At 43.1% G+C, this 15,537-nt stretch overlaps 1 protein-coding gene across 1 annotated transcript in view; it reads left to right on the forward strand.

Annotated features, from left to right (window-relative positions):
- Nucleotides 1-430: 430 nt before the first annotated feature.
- Nucleotides 431-15,537, forward strand: part of MMP20 (matrix metallopeptidase 20) — a 60,346-nt gene continuing 45,239 nt past the window's right edge. The window contains exons 1-4 of the mRNA XM_052653270.1: nt 431-556; nt 7,956-8,203; nt 12,315-12,463; nt 15,281-15,406. Coding sequence (XP_052509230.1) covers nt 431-556; nt 7,956-8,203; nt 12,315-12,463; nt 15,281-15,406 — 649 coding nt within the window. The remainder of the gene's footprint in view (nt 557-7,955; nt 8,204-12,314; nt 12,464-15,280; nt 15,407-15,537) is intronic.

Raw genomic sequence — 15,537 nt, forward strand, 5'->3', positions numbered from 1 at the left:
GAGCCCAGAATTACTGAGGACAAATTAAAGTATATTCTATTCGTTTACCTTTCCTGCAAGTAGAAGGGACAAGGCCCCAAACTGAGACTTACCAAAGGTTTCACTTGAGATGGGCTCAGATTAATCCTGTTTACTCCAATTAGTGGAATTATTAATAGCTGACAAACTTCATTAGAAGTGATTGTTTTTCCTCTTTTTGCCACTTGATAAATGGCAAAGAATGAAGCTTTCCCTGACTCCTGTGTCCTACTGTGTTACCCCATCATCAGGGGAGAAAGGAGCTGTATAATTACCTTTTGAGACATGAATCATCCTTATTCTGAGGGCCCAGACCTGTTTGACTCTATAAAAGCAGCTCAAGGTTGAAGTGCAAACATGCACTGTCTCGCGTCCCCTAGGGTTGCTATAATTACCGATCCGCCAAGAGGAGATGAAGGTGCTTCCTGCATCTGGCCTTGCTGTCCTCCTCATCACCGCTCTGAAGTTTTCCACCGCAGCCCCCTCCCTACTTGCAGCCTCCCCCAGGACCTCAAGGAACAACTACCGCCTTGCACAGGTTGGTGAATCTTTGCACAATTCCCTCTTCCCCCTCCTGCCCCAGAAAATCTAAAGGGGATAATAATAAGAAAATCAGGAATATCTGTTGTGGTTTTGAAATCATCTTCTAAGTCCACTGAAATCTGATGGATATGATTCCCTGTACAGCTAAGACTGGTGTCTAGTTCACACTGAGTATCTGTGTTGCAAGATTGCATAAATACATGAATGAATATCTATCCAGGTATTTTGCTGCACACAGAATTTGAGGGGGCTTGCAAAAATACAAGCATTACAGAAAGACAAAGAAGTGTTTGAGGAACAACGTAGAAGGAAAACTAAGGGCAGAAAAATAAAAAACAAAGTGTAAGATTTGCACAGTAGCTGCTGCTGCTAAGTCACTTCAGTCATGTCCGACTCTGTGCGACCCCAGAGACGGCAGCCCACCTGGCTCCCCCGTCCCCGGGATTCTCCAGGCAAGAACACTAGAGTGGGTTGCCATTTCCTTCTCCAATGCATGAAAAGTGAAAAGTGAAAGTGAAGTCGTTCAGTCGTGTCCAACTCTTCACGACCCCATGGACTGCAGCCCACCAGGCTCCTCCATCAATGGGATTTTCCAGGCAAGAGTACTGGAGTAGGGTGCCATCGCCTTCTCCGTTGCACAGCAGAGGTGGGTTGCAAATTTAGTGCTAAGATTCCTAACAGTCACAACAGAAAGATTTCCTGTGTTCACTTTTCAGAAAAATGTCTTTTATACTCAGGGCAAACTTGATCAAAATTTGAAGTGAACCAAATTTTTCTTGGATGCCAACCCACTTCTCATGCCAAGGTCTTTCCTCTCTAAAGCATATTCCCAAAGTCCCTTATTTACTTACACTTTCTGTATCTTTCTCTTTTAAAATCTCTCCCAACTGACTGTTGGCAAGGATCGAATACAAATAATTTATTCAGCATACCAGAACTCCTTCAAAGACTAAGAGTGACTCAAAGTAATTCAATGTATATTTGCTTCCAAGTGTTTTTTGGGTGCTTTTTTTTTTTTTTTGGTTTTTTTGGGTGGGGGGATGGGAGGGATTTTTTTGCTTTTGTTCTTTTTTGCATTTAAAACAAAGGTGTCAAACTTTAGCCTAAAGAAATAAATCTTCAGTGGAGGAATTTCCAACATTAGTGAAAGGTGTATAGTGAGACGTTTTTGCACCAGGGCCTCTGTTTGGTGTATCTGTCACAAAGACAGCACACTTGTGACTGCAGCCCTGCTGGGGACTGCTTTCCTACCTGCCAGGCCACACTCGTGGGCTGCTTCTTCTGTACACACCGCGGGTCCCTACTGATGGCTCACGCCACTCTTGCTTTCTAACTGATCATTCCTCCTGCCACACCGATCATTCAATGTTTTGAATATCAGCCCTCCATATAAACAGCACAGTGGATGCCGGGTACAGACTTGAGTTGAATATTCTTTGACTTGAAACCACTTTCAGATGAGCTAAATTCTAAATAACATATCTCAGAATATTAACTGGGTCTATTTCCAATCGTATTTTGCCACCAGGCTTTGCCTCCCTTCTCCTGACATGTAATTGTCGCTTACCCAGTTTCATGCCACTGGACCTCCAGAAGGAGTGTCATGCTGAGGTTAGAACTGATCTGGTGGCTGAAAATCATGGTTTTGTCCAGGTTCAGACAAGCTATGCTCATTGGGCCCAAACCAGCCACCCTTGTTTGTTTACAAATCATCTACTGCATTTGTACCACAATGGTGGAAATCACGTGATGAAACAGAAAATATTAATTATCGGACCTTTCAGAAAACAGTTAACTGACCCCATAGTGGTCTATGCAGGAGTAAGGCCAGTGAGCCTTGAAAGAAATCTGTCCTTGCTAAGAGTATTGGGAAATAATTAGGTGTTCTTGGAATGTTAGGGATCTCTAGTGACCCCCTGGGGCTTCTCTGGTGACTCAGATGGTAAAGAATCTGCCTGCAGTGTGGGAGACCTGGGTTTGATCCCTGGGTGGGGAAGATCCCGCGGAGAAGGGAATGGCAACCCACTCCAGTATTCTTGCCTAGGAAATCCCATGGACAGAAGAACCTGGAGGGCTACAATCCATGGGATTGCAGAGTCAGACACGACTGAGCAACTAACACTGTAACTTTCACAATGACCCTTTATCCTTTCTCTCCAAAGCTAGTCAAGCCCTTTCAATCTCCCTTATGACATGCTTTGAAAGACCTTCGACCAAGGATCAAGGAAACTTGTTGACACCTGGCAAACAGGACTTCTCCTGCCTGCAGTGGCCCTAGGTGTCAGCTCCAGGAAGGAAAGGGTATCACTCTTCAGCAGGCTGGTCTGATCTAGGCAAACCTCCTAAGTGCATCCCAATGACTAGAAAGAATTACTGTCCCATCTTATAGTTTAAAGAAATAGCTAACAACTCAGGCAACAATACAACAAATGAAACGACATGAAAATAGACTTATTTCATAAAACAGCTTAAGTTTATTCATTTAGCAATTATTTATTGAATGGCTTCCCTGACAGCTCAGTTGGTGAAAGAATCCGCTTGCAATGCAGGAGACCCCGGTTCGATTCCTGGGTCGGAAAGATCCGCTGGAGAAGAGATAGGCTACCCATTCCAGTTTTCTTGGGCTTCCCTGGTGGCTCAGCTGGTAAAGAATCCCCCTGCAATGCAGGAGACCTGGGTTTGATCCCTGGGTCGGGAAGATCCCCTGCAGGAGGGAAAAGCTACCCACTCCAGTATTCTGGCCTGGAGAATTCCATGGACTGTATAGTCCATGGGATCGCAAAGAGTCGGATACGACTGAGCAGCTTTCACTTTCACCCTTTCACTTGCTATATGCTATGTGCCAAGGTATGTCCTAAGCACTGGAGAAACATCAGTGCACAAAACAAGTAAAGTTCCTGTTCTTCCAGCACTGACATGGGCATGACGGAGGAGTGGGAAGAGCTGGGAGGAGACAAGCCAGGCAATCAAAAAGTGTCCATGTGATATTAAAAAATAAATTTACCAGGATGATAGAGAGTTACTAGGGCCATGGAGGGGGAGGGGGGCATTCTCACCTGAGTAGTCCAGGAAGGCTTTTCTGAGGAAGGGATATTTGCAATGAACCTGAACTCTGTAAAGAACTATGTGGACCTGACCTTCTCAGTCGTGTGAAGATCTGGAGACAGAGCCGTCCAGGCAGAGGAAAGAGCGAGTGCAGCAGCCTGGGGCAGCAGGCCAGACGGCAGGAGGGCACCGCTGAGTCCAGAGTCAGGCCAGCACACACCGGGGCCTGGGCCTCCACCCTGCTCACTTCTCTCTCGACCACTCACCAACAGCAGGCAAACTGTGCCTGGGAACTCCAGGCAGGAAATGTTTCCAGGTGCTAGTCACCTCTGCCTCCACCCAGGAACACAACAGTCTATTCTTGCAAAGATAAACAGGTTTTTAATTGATTTATTTCATGCCCGCTTGTATCTTTTCAATTCTCATTGGCTAATTATCACAAAGGCTTGGGAAAAGATGAAATAATTAGTCTCATCGTCCAGAGTTTTAGCCTATTGTTTGTTTGTTTTTAAATAGTAATATCAATATGACATTTAATACAGGCTAAGTTGTCCTCAAAATAATAGAAGCTTTTATTATCACATTATTATGAACTTATGGAGAAGGCAATGGCAACCCACTCCAGTATTCTTGCCTACAGAAACCCGTGGACAGAGGAGCCTGGTGGGCTGCTGTCCCTGGTGTCACACAGAGTCGGATCCGATTGAAGCGACTTAGCAGCAGCAGCAGCAGCAAGCAGCATTATTAACTTAAAAGTTGAAGAAAATAAAAATTCAAAAACTTCCAAATACAAATTGTTAAATTCAGGTGACTTTACTACCCTTTCACTTTCTGTGCATGAAGATATTTTTAAATTGCCATTATATTCAAATTTTGGAGAAGGCAATGGCACCCTACTCTAGTACTCTTGCCTGGAAAATCCCATGGACAAAGGAGCCTGGTGGGCTGCAGTCCATGGGGTCGCTGAGAGTCGGGCACGACTGAGCGACTTCACTTTCATTTTTATGCATTGGAGAAGGAAATGGCAACCCACTCCAGTGTTCTTGCCTGGAGAATGCCAGGGATGGGAGAGCCTGGTGGGCTGCCATCTATGGGGTCGCACAGAGTCGGACATGACTAAAGTGACCTAGCAGCATACTCAAATTTTGGTTTCTTCTTATTTTATTATTATATCATAATAAAATTTTGATGTTTATATGTTCGTAAACATCATGTTTAAAAGTGACAAATGTTTCAGAAAATACACTGAGCTGAAGAAGATGCTTAATATACATTAAGTGAAAAGAGATTTATCACTATTATTATTATAGTACAAGCCAAGTTTGCAAATAGAAATGTGTGTATATGAATATACCCAGATATAGAGTGATAAACTAGGATGAGGTGAGGAAGTGGGTGGGGGTTGCCAAAAACACAGTGATCCAGGAAAATAATGTTTTGGGAAAAAAATGTAAATTAAGGCCAAAAAAATTCACGGTGGAAAAAATATTAAATTTTTAAATAAAGATAGGATCCGTGTAGGAGCCGCATCCCGTGGGAGCACCCAGTGGGGAGCAGCTCACCCGCTCACTGCAGCAACCAGTCCTCGTGCTCTAAGGAGAAATTGTTTCTAATTCTACCTTTACTTCATTGAAGACGGTTTGCATCCTATTTACTATCACTAGCCTTAAACGTCTTGAGCTGCAGGCCTAGCCTCTTATGCACATTTTGAAGAAGAACCATTTTATTGTAAAAATTTTATTGCTATATGTTCATAGCAAACATATATATATATAACATTTATGATTTTAAAAGTATTATTCTTAATTCCATCAACAACGTATAAAAACTGTTCATCTCTTAGTCTATATTTTTCGAAATACTCAGGGCTGGGACTAGGACAAAGGACTGCTAAAGGTTGGATCCTATCTTTATTTAAAATTTTAATTTTTTTTGGCCTTAATTTACATTTGTTTCCAAAAATATTGCATTTGACATTATTTTCCTGGATCACTGTGTTTTTGGCAACCCCCACCCACTTCCTCACCTCATCCTAGTTTATCACTCTATATCTGTGTGTATTCATATACACACATTTCTATTTGCAAACTTGGCTTGTACTATAATAATAATAGTGATAAATCTCTTTTCACTTAATGTATATTAGGCATCTTCTTCAGTTCAGTTTAGTCACTCAGTCATGTCTGACTCTCTGCAACCCCGTGGACTGCAGCACGCCAGGCCTCCCTGTCCATCACCACCTCCCATAGTTTCCTCAAACCCATGTCCAATGAATTGGTGATGCCATCCAACCATCTCATCCTCTGTCATCCCCAGCATCAAGTTCTTTTCAAATGAGTCAGTTCTTTGCAGCAGGTGGCCAAAGCATCTTCTTATGGGACCATATTTTGTGAAATCAAAATTAGAGTTTAGAGTGTAACTGTAACACATAATCTAACAGGAAACAAAATATTTGAAATTTAAACAGCCTCAGAACATATGGAGCACAGAGCTCCACACAAAGCTCACCTCTGAAGACTGTAATTCAGACTTACCATGTGCCTTGTATGGCTACAGCATCCGCTTGAGCAAACAGAATAGCTCAGAGAATCAACGTCATCTTGCCAAAAGAATCAGAAACATAAATGCGTATATCAGATAGCTTAATGAGACATGGAAATGAAAGCAAATAGTCGCACCTCTGTTTCAGGGCACCTCTTCTGGGTTCCAGGGCTCCCTCACCCTTTTTCTCCTCTTGGGTTCTTATCTCACTAAGATTTTACAAAGAACAACCACCAAGGAAGTGAGGTCTGCTCACAAGCAGGCCAAGGACTAAGGGCTGGTTGAGCCCACAGGAAGGACACAGTAAGGACACAGAGCACCTTGTCTAAACAAGTGAGTCTTATTCCTTTTCACTTTTTGCTTAACAATTACAGCTTATGTTGACACCAGAAATCTTTGGGATATAGGAAAGGATAAAGACAAACTGTCACCCATAACTTTACAACCCAGAGATAAGCAAGATTAATATTCAGATATATTTCTTTCTATTATTTATATTACTTATGTTCACTCTATTAAATTATATGTGCTAATTATCAGTGTATTGATTAGTATGTTAACTTTAAATGTTAATATACATGCTGACATTATTATTGATATATTAACATACAGATATAATAAATATGAACATAATACATATACATTATATGATTTGGTTTATGTATGAAATTGTGATTATAATCTGTATAAAGGTTTCACTTCTGCTTTTCTCAGTGTATTGCCATTATATTGAATCATTACACATGCCACTAAATATTTTTCAAAAATGTGATATTAGCAGAGGCCTAGTATTATTTCAAATCAGTATATAATAATGTATCTAACACATTCCCTATTGTTAGATATTAAGATTACTTCCAATATTTTATTACTTATACATAAATATATTTAATGGAAATGAATGATACACATAGTTTATATAGAATATAATAAAACACATGGTTTCTGAATTAATTCATATGATATGCAAATAATTTTATATACAATATACATCTTATATAAATATGAACATTTATGTTTAATAAAATACAGATATAAATCTTTAGCTGCTTTCTGAAATTCCTAGGACAACAGCAGGCACTAAACCTGCCTTTGCGTGACTATGTTATTCACTTCACCTGATAAGCCATACAGAGTGTTTTGAGTGATATATTAGGGGTTTTAAGCCTTTAAATGCAAATGAAAACATTATATTTATGTCTAATTTTCTAATATTTGCTTCAAGGAACAGTTAGTCCTAGAAAACCTGCCCCTTGAAAAACACCCCACGTATTGAACACGCCTAAATTATTTCAAAGTCTCAGTCAGGAAACAGGTTGACACCTACTGCTGTCACATAAAATGAGAGCCTGCACTATGTGGCCTCACAGAGTTAAGAACACACTGCTCTTTCACAGTGTATAATGAAAAGGCGACACTGATAGTTGCTTACAGAGAAATAGGATAGTCTTTATTTTGCAAATTGTTAAAGACTTCAATACAGATAAATGGGCTGTGGGGAAAATGTTCACATTATTTTCTTTCTAATATTTTTTTTTCTCTTAAAATAGCAGTTCATTGTAGAAAAAGCACAAAATGCACGCAAATAAAAAAATCTAAAATCCCACCTCCCAAAGATAATTGTTGTTAATAACTTGGACTTATCTATCTAAGCGTTATATATGCAAGTATATCTAATTTTTTTTTTCAAAAGTGGCAAATGCTGTGCAGACTGTCTTTAGCATAACAAGAATACTGTCCTGTCTTACCTGAGCATAAGTGTTGCTCAGAGCTTGCGCTGTAGACGTCAGCCTGCCTCTCCATTTCAGGCGTACCTTGACAAGTATTACACAAAGAAAGGAGGGCCCCAGATTGGGGAGATGGTTGCAAGAGGAGGCAATTCCACGGTTAAAAAGATTAAGGAGCTGCAGGAGTTCTTCGGCCTCCGAGTCACCGGGAAGTTAGACCGAGCTACGATGGACGTGATCAAGAGGCCTCGCTGTGGAGTTCCCGACGTGGCCGACTATCGCCTCTTCCCAGGTGAACCCAAATGGAAAAAAAATACTTTGACATACAGGTAATAAGATCGAGTCTTTCCAAATTCAGAGAGAAATAGCCTCCCTCTCCTTTTCTTTTAAAAATATCTTCCTTCTGATGTGTATAAAAATCATGGCTCGTCCCAATCATAAAAGAGAATGCGAACTTTTTTGGTCTACTCTTTAGACAATGGAGAATTCACGAGAAAATATGACCTCAAGATTGTCCTAATGAGTGGCCATTTTAGGTATGACAGTTTTACCAGTTTAGAGACAACACGTTTTTCCATAAAGAAAATGAATCTTGTCTAAGATTAATAACCTGAGGGTACCAATCAGTTTTCTTAAAACAATCTTCTAAATTAGAAGTAAAGCTCACCTAATAAATTAATTTTTATTAATTCCAAAAATAATTTGTTGGCAATTTGTTAAATGCCCGGGCGTTCAGTTCTGGAGATAAAAGGTTAATTACATCATTTTCCCACGCCTTTTGGGGAGAAATACATGCAAATGGCCGCAGCTCCAGGTGAGAGATGTGAAACCACAAGTCTAAGCAGAGAGCTGGGGCAGCATGTGGAGGAGCTACCAGGTCACCCAGGGATGGCCCGTGACATCCGCGCCCGACCCAAAGGCCAAGCGAGAGCTGGCCTCCCCGAGCCCCAGCTCCCCCGTTTCCCGCCTGGTCCTGCTCGGCTCCCACACGTGAGCCCAGCCTCCTCGGCCATCCTCCGATGTCCTCCTGCCCGAGGGGGAACAAGGATTCTGCATCATCCAAGAGGACTCACCCAGGCAGAACCAACCCCGGTGCTGTGTTTTGGAGTCTCAGGCCTGAACTCTGGCCCCGCAGCCCGCATCCATTTGCCGGGCCAGTGCTGGCTTCCCTCCCCACTCAGTCCACCTCCGATAGACCGACCGTGGTGCTTCCTAATTATTATAGTGCATTTTACTGTTATCGATGTTCGGGAATTGAGTTACAGCTCTAATCTGTGTGATGGAAATGGCCTGCTGCGGCTCACCTCTTCCCAACTTGACGTTCACTGATGGCAGGCTGGTAGCTGAAATGAGCCGTAGTGAAGAGTGTTTCCAATACTGTAATCAGCAAACCCTGCGAGGGGAGGCGGGTAGCTACAGAGCCAGCTGTTACACTGCCCCCGCACTCCAGTGAGGGCCCAAACCCAAGCAGAGATCAGATGATTCCTCTAGGCCACCTGTTAGCTGCTATGAGCCTTTGAGTCCATAAGGTGGCACTCTGGATACAGCTATTAGTCTCTGCCTCAGTGTAAGAAAGCCTCAAAGATCTTTCTTGGGGGGAGGAAAAAAAAACAAACACCTAAAAGAAACTGAGCACCCACGAGATTACGAGGTAAGAGAGGAAATTTTTATATTTTTATATAAACTCATGAAGTCTTTCCCATCATCTCCTAAACTGTGTCATAGGAAGTTTTCCTAAACTGAGTAAACTTTCCTAAACATTTCCTAAACTGTGTAAACATTTCCTAAACATTTCCGAGTGCGTCGTATGTGATTACATTCGTGCTAAATCACTTCAGTTATGTCCGACTCCTTGCAACGCCATGGACTATAGCCTGCCAAGTTCCTCTATCCATGGGATTCTCTAGGCAAGAATAGCGGTTCCCACGCCCTTCTCCGGGGGATCCTCTCGACCCGGGGATCAAACCCACTTCTCTTATGTCTCCTGCATTGGCTGGCAGGTTCTTTACCACTAGCACCACCTGGGAAGCCGTAGTCTGTGATTACGCACAGCAAAGACAAGGGGATAGATCAAGCTAACTTGGGATTTGAAGTATAGTATTCTTGCGGTAATATTCTTTGGGCAGTCCCCAAAACCCCTCAACACACCCACACTGACCATCCACTTCCTCCTGAACAACTCGCCTTCTCCTCCCCTCCCCTTCTCCAAAAAAAAGGAACTAGAGACTACCTTAGCTCTGTGTAGCTACTGGATCTCAGAATAACTTCTTTTAACATAGCCCAGAGGACAGGAAGGACTTCCCTGTAGCTCAAAGGGTAAAGAATCTGCCTGTGATGCTGGAGACCAGGGTTCGATCTCTGGCTCAGGAAGAGCCTTTGCAGGAAGGGAATGGCAATCCCCTCCAGTATTCTTGCCTGGAGATTTCCATGGACAGAGAAGCCTGTTGGGCTATAGTTCGTTGGGTCGTAAAGAATTGGACAGGACTGAGCAACTAACACACACACAGAGGACTGAAAGGGCTTCCTTTCATTGGTGGCAATGGTAAAGAACCCTCCAGACAAAGCAGGTAGACGTAAGAGATGGGGGTTCAATGCCTAAGTTGAGAAGACCCCCCGGAGGAGGGCATGGCAACCCACTCTAGTATTCTTGCCTGGAGAATCCCGTGGACAGAGGAGCCTGGTGGGCTACAGTCCATAGGGTCGCACAGAGTTGGACAGACTGAAGCAACTTAGCACTCAGAGGACTGGTAAAGATAAAACATAATCTAGAGCTTATGGGCATAAACTTTGGAGCCATAAAGAACTGGGCTCAGTTCCTGACTAGTCATGAAACATAGAGTGATACTGTTAGCTCTGAAGGTGGCTGTGAGGGTTAGCAGGCATACCACATTGAAAAGTGCCTGGAACTGGGTCCAGCCCTTAGCGTGTGTTCCCAGAACGTCGGCTGTCATCATTGCTGCTGTATCGATCTCTAGACCCTCTGGGCAAGGACCTCTGTCCACATGCTCTTCCTCTCTGGTCCATCCCTTCTCCATGCCTGTTTTCTCCAGCCCAACACACGCAGGCCGCTATGTGGGGGTGGATAACTTATCTACAGTATGAGAGAATTGGCGGATGCTAACCATCCAGAGCCACGACAGATCACAGGTTCATATTATGCTGTGGGAGTGGCAAATGCGGAAAACACTAAACTGGCCCCTTTAAGAGTCCTGGTTCCCCCTCTAGACACGCTAGCCCCCTCCTCTTGGGCCCAGTTCCTGGAGTGAGAGATCGTATTCCTTCCCTCTTAGTTGCTGGGTTTGGCTATTTCCCTTCCTCCCTGTGGGACATGGTCCCTTCCTCTGGGGCCTCTGGGACAACCACTGTTGATTTCTGGCTGAGACTGCACCACCTGCATCAGAATAGCCTGGGACCCTTCTTAAAATGCGGATTTCTTGATCGCGCTTGTGTGCTTAACAAGCTTTCTGAGTTGTTACCACAGGTCCTAAACTTTGAGAACAACTAAGGAGGCCCTAAAAAACCCTAGCTTTTATTCATTGGTTCATCCATTTAGCAAGTGTTTGCTAAGCATCTACTATGTCCAAGAGCCAGGACTAGGACCTGGCAAAAGCAGACTATGTGTCTGGCTCTCAAGGTGGACAGTTACAGAACTGGCTTCTAACTCTGCCCGCACTATTCAACCTGAGCCCAAGGTCCCAGGTTGTGGTTCCTTTCTTCCGCCCTTCCTTGATGGCAGCTTAGAATCCCCAGCCCCTGGATTCCAAAGTGGCACATCCTAGAAAAACACCAACTGTCTCTAACCACTGTATCCAGAATGCTCTATGCTTTTATGCCTTCCAGTGTCATTGTCAGAGAAGGACTTGATGAAAGAAAGACTTGAGCCTTTTTCAGCCCAAGTGAGCATCCTTGTGACAAGCTAGCACTTCCTCTTTTAAGATGTACAGTATTTTAAGAAAAAACATTCCCCCATGGCCCTGGGGAAAACCTGCTTGTCTTTGAATAAGAATTTGCAAAACCTCAAAACTCTTTGTCTTTATTTTTTACAATTGAAAAATTCTGGTCTCTTTAGGGGAAAAAGATTCCTTCTCAATTAAAACCGCTTTGGGAAAAACAGACTTCTAGCTACTCATAAAGTTACACAGGTATTATTCTTTCCAATTAGTGATGTATAATAACAACAAAAGTCAAACTGTTTCAGCATCAGAAATCTCACATTTTTCATTTCACCCCCTTCATTTTTCTTAAGTTAGCATGTTTCAGTAATGTAATAAAGATGAAAGCAAAATAAGAATTATTATTTTGGAGAAAAATCTCTAAATTGTAGATTTATGGTCACTATTTTTATCCTATTTTATTTTCAATATAAACTTGACATAACTCTTACTTTCTTCACTTAGGAGCACTTGTTAAAAGGAAAACGTGTTGCTTCTGTATTAACAGAATATCCAAGTACACCCCTTCCATGACCCCTGCGGAGGTGGACAGAGCCATGGAGATGGCCCTGAGGGCCTGGAGCAGCGCCGTCCCTCTGAACTTTGTCAGAGTCAATGCGGGCGAAGCAGACATTATGATCTCTTTTGAAACCGGAGGTACTGTGGTGCTTCCTGGATTTTGTCTATTACTCCAGAGGAAAAATATTTCAGAACTTTTCCTCATACAATGTTTAATCCATGTGACCAGCACGCTCCTTCTCAGAGCTGTGAAGGGCAGAGGCCGAGATCGTGGCAAAGTCACGACCTTTAAATAAAGTCAGAAAACAGATCCGGGGTGTTCTCCACATGACTGAGCTACAGAACAGACTAGGCATACCCCATTTTCGCTGTGGCATTGCCCCGTCAGGGACAAGTTCTGTCAGGTTTAGCTTCTCTATGGCTGGGAGGCCCTCTGACCTCACCCCCGCCCCATGATGGTGTCCATCGCTCCCCTTCACGTTAGCCGAGGACCTGCCCCTCTGAATCCTCTCTGAGGGTCAGTCCCGCAGAGCTCCTGCAGCTTTCCCGGGCAGCGCGGTTAGGAGGGCGGCTGCCGCCGCTGTCTGGCCCACGCTTCAGACGCCTCCTGGTGGAGTTGCCAGGCCTGCCACCAGCCTGCACACTCCGTCCTCACTCGCCCCTGTTTCAGAGAAACGGCTCTAGTAGTAAGTGAAGGAAAGGCCGTTTAAGTCTTTTCCCTCTCAGCTTTCTGAGTCAAGGTGAGTATCCCCGCCTCTTTCCCTTCACAGATAACCTTTCTAAGTGTCCTCTTTGAAGTCTTTATCTTAACTTTAATCTGATGTCACTGGGGAGAGACATGTATAGAAGCTGGGAGAGAGGATCAAGTAAGTCCTGAGCTGGAGCCCTTGAGAGGTGGCCCGGGGGTGACTGGCCCACGGTGGGTCTCGCTCCTCCCGCAGGGTCAAGGCCACCCACCCCCAGGGAAGCGGCAGGGCGGTGTGGCTTGGGGCAGCTTTAGGGGCGATGGAGTTAACATCTGGCTCTCAATCATTCAAGCTGGTGCTCTGTTCCCTAAAACAAGTGGACTTGGCACTCTGCTGCCATTTAACCAGGACCTCAGGGCATGTACTGATTAAACAACACTGCCCTGAAACTTGGGGAATGGCACACCAGAACTTTGTTTTGTTGGGTTTAAATAAAACAAGGTATTCCCACCAAAATCCTGAAAATCTATGAAATGTATTGCATAATATCCCTCATTTTGTTCTTCCTCCTTTTCTATTATTTTGTAATGAACTTTTAAGTAAATACAGATACTGAAACAAAAGCCTATTAAGCTTTAAAAGCTGTAATTTTATAAATATGTCTGTTGCTTTCAGGAGTTTTATGCATGAAAGTATAATAAAATTACAGAGAAATTTTCTTTCCTTTTTTGACATGTCCTTAAAATATATTGGGCTCTACAAATCATTTTTAAAACTTAAAAATCAGAAGTGTTTCCAAACTAAACACTAAGCAAAATAAGAATTAGACTTGTTCTGAATGCATCTTTACCTTGTGGAAGATGTCTTAAGTGTGGGGATGCCTGAGTCAGGTGGAGCTGATGCGGGGGTGGGAAAGATGGCAGCTGCCCAGGGCTCACATGCATGGCCCAGGCCATGTCCTCGTGGGAGGTGTTGGGCTCCACACATGTGCATCGTGGGGCAGTCAGTCACTGTGGTGTGTTTAAAGGCAGCAGTTACAACATTAGTTTACCTTGAATTGTGTTTTCTGAATAGCTTCTGCTTTGTCATTTTTTATTTTATTTTATTTTATTTTACTACCACAGGCTGGCCTATTAGTAGAGAATGGGTGACCAGCCTCTCATTTTACCATAATGCAGTGTGTTACAGAAAGTATGAGGCAGGTTTTAATGTAATTGCACTCTGATTAATTGGCTCACACTGTCTGGAGAAGGGAATGGCACCCCACTCCAGTACTCTTGCCTGGAAAATCCCATGGACGGAGGAGCCTGGTAGGCTGCAGTCCATGGGGTCGCAAAGACTCAGACATGACGGAGCAACTTCACTTTCACTTTTCACTTTCATGCATTGGAGAAGGAAATGGCAACCCACTCCAGTGTTCTTGCCTGAAGAATCCCAGGGACGGGGGAGCCTGTGGGTTGCCGTCTATGGGGTCGCACAGAGTCAGACACAACTGAAGCGACTTAGCAGCAGCAGGAGCAGCATACAAATAGAAACCACACGCTTGTCCAATTTACTATCACTGTCTTAGCCAGATCGTATTTTTGTTTTGTTTTTTGTTAGCAATTTTTTTGACATATATTTGATATACAATGTTGTGTTAGTTTTAGTCGTACAGCAAAGTACTTCATATATATATGTCCTTTTTCAGATTTTTTTCCCTTATAGGTTATTACACCATACTATACTCAAAAATGTTGAGTATAGTTCCCTGTGCTATACAGTAGTTCACTGTCAGTTACCTATTTTATACATAGAAATGTGTATATATTAATCCCAAACTCCTAATTCGTCCCTCCCTCACTGCCACCCCCTAAATAATGCATTGAAATCACTCTGCCAACACGTTCACAGTCCAGTGAGTGGATAAGATGGTGGCTGAATAACCATCTGCCTTTCTCCTTTTGGAATCTGCAGCATGTTCATAGTCTACAGTAGGCCTTGTGCCAATTGATAGACAGTGCAACAAATACAATAACAAAAGAACATTAAAAAAAATTTTTAATGCTCACTATCTTTAAAACACAAAATATCACTTTTATTATTTTAATAGGTCACTCATTGGTATGTGAGATTCCTCTTATTAAAAAATGAATATTGAACAGTAAATCTATTTGTATGAGAAATACCAATGCTATTCAAAAAGTTGTCCATTCCCTGTGATATTATGTACCCCTCAAAATTTGCTAGAAGGACTAAATCCTGTTGGCATTCTGCCCCATATGTCTAGATCACGGGGATTCCTATCCATTTGATGGGCCTCGAGGGACTCTAGCCCATGCATTTGCACCTGGAGAAGGCCTGGGAGGAGATACACATTTCGACAATGCTGAGAAGTGGACTATGGGAACGAATGGTATATATGCACAATTCACCATAACCTGGAAAATATTGTACCTTCTTCTGGGCCTCCATCATGAAACCTTGAGGTTCAACGTCCCAAGCCACCCTTTAACTAGGGGGGCTGGCTAGGAAAAACAAGTAAGC

Source organism: Budorcas taxicolor, chromosome 15, assembly GCF_023091745.1.
Source record: "Budorcas taxicolor isolate Tak-1 chromosome 15, Takin1.1, whole genome shotgun sequence".
Lineage (NCBI taxonomy): Eukaryota > Metazoa > Chordata > Mammalia > Artiodactyla > Bovidae > Budorcas > Budorcas taxicolor.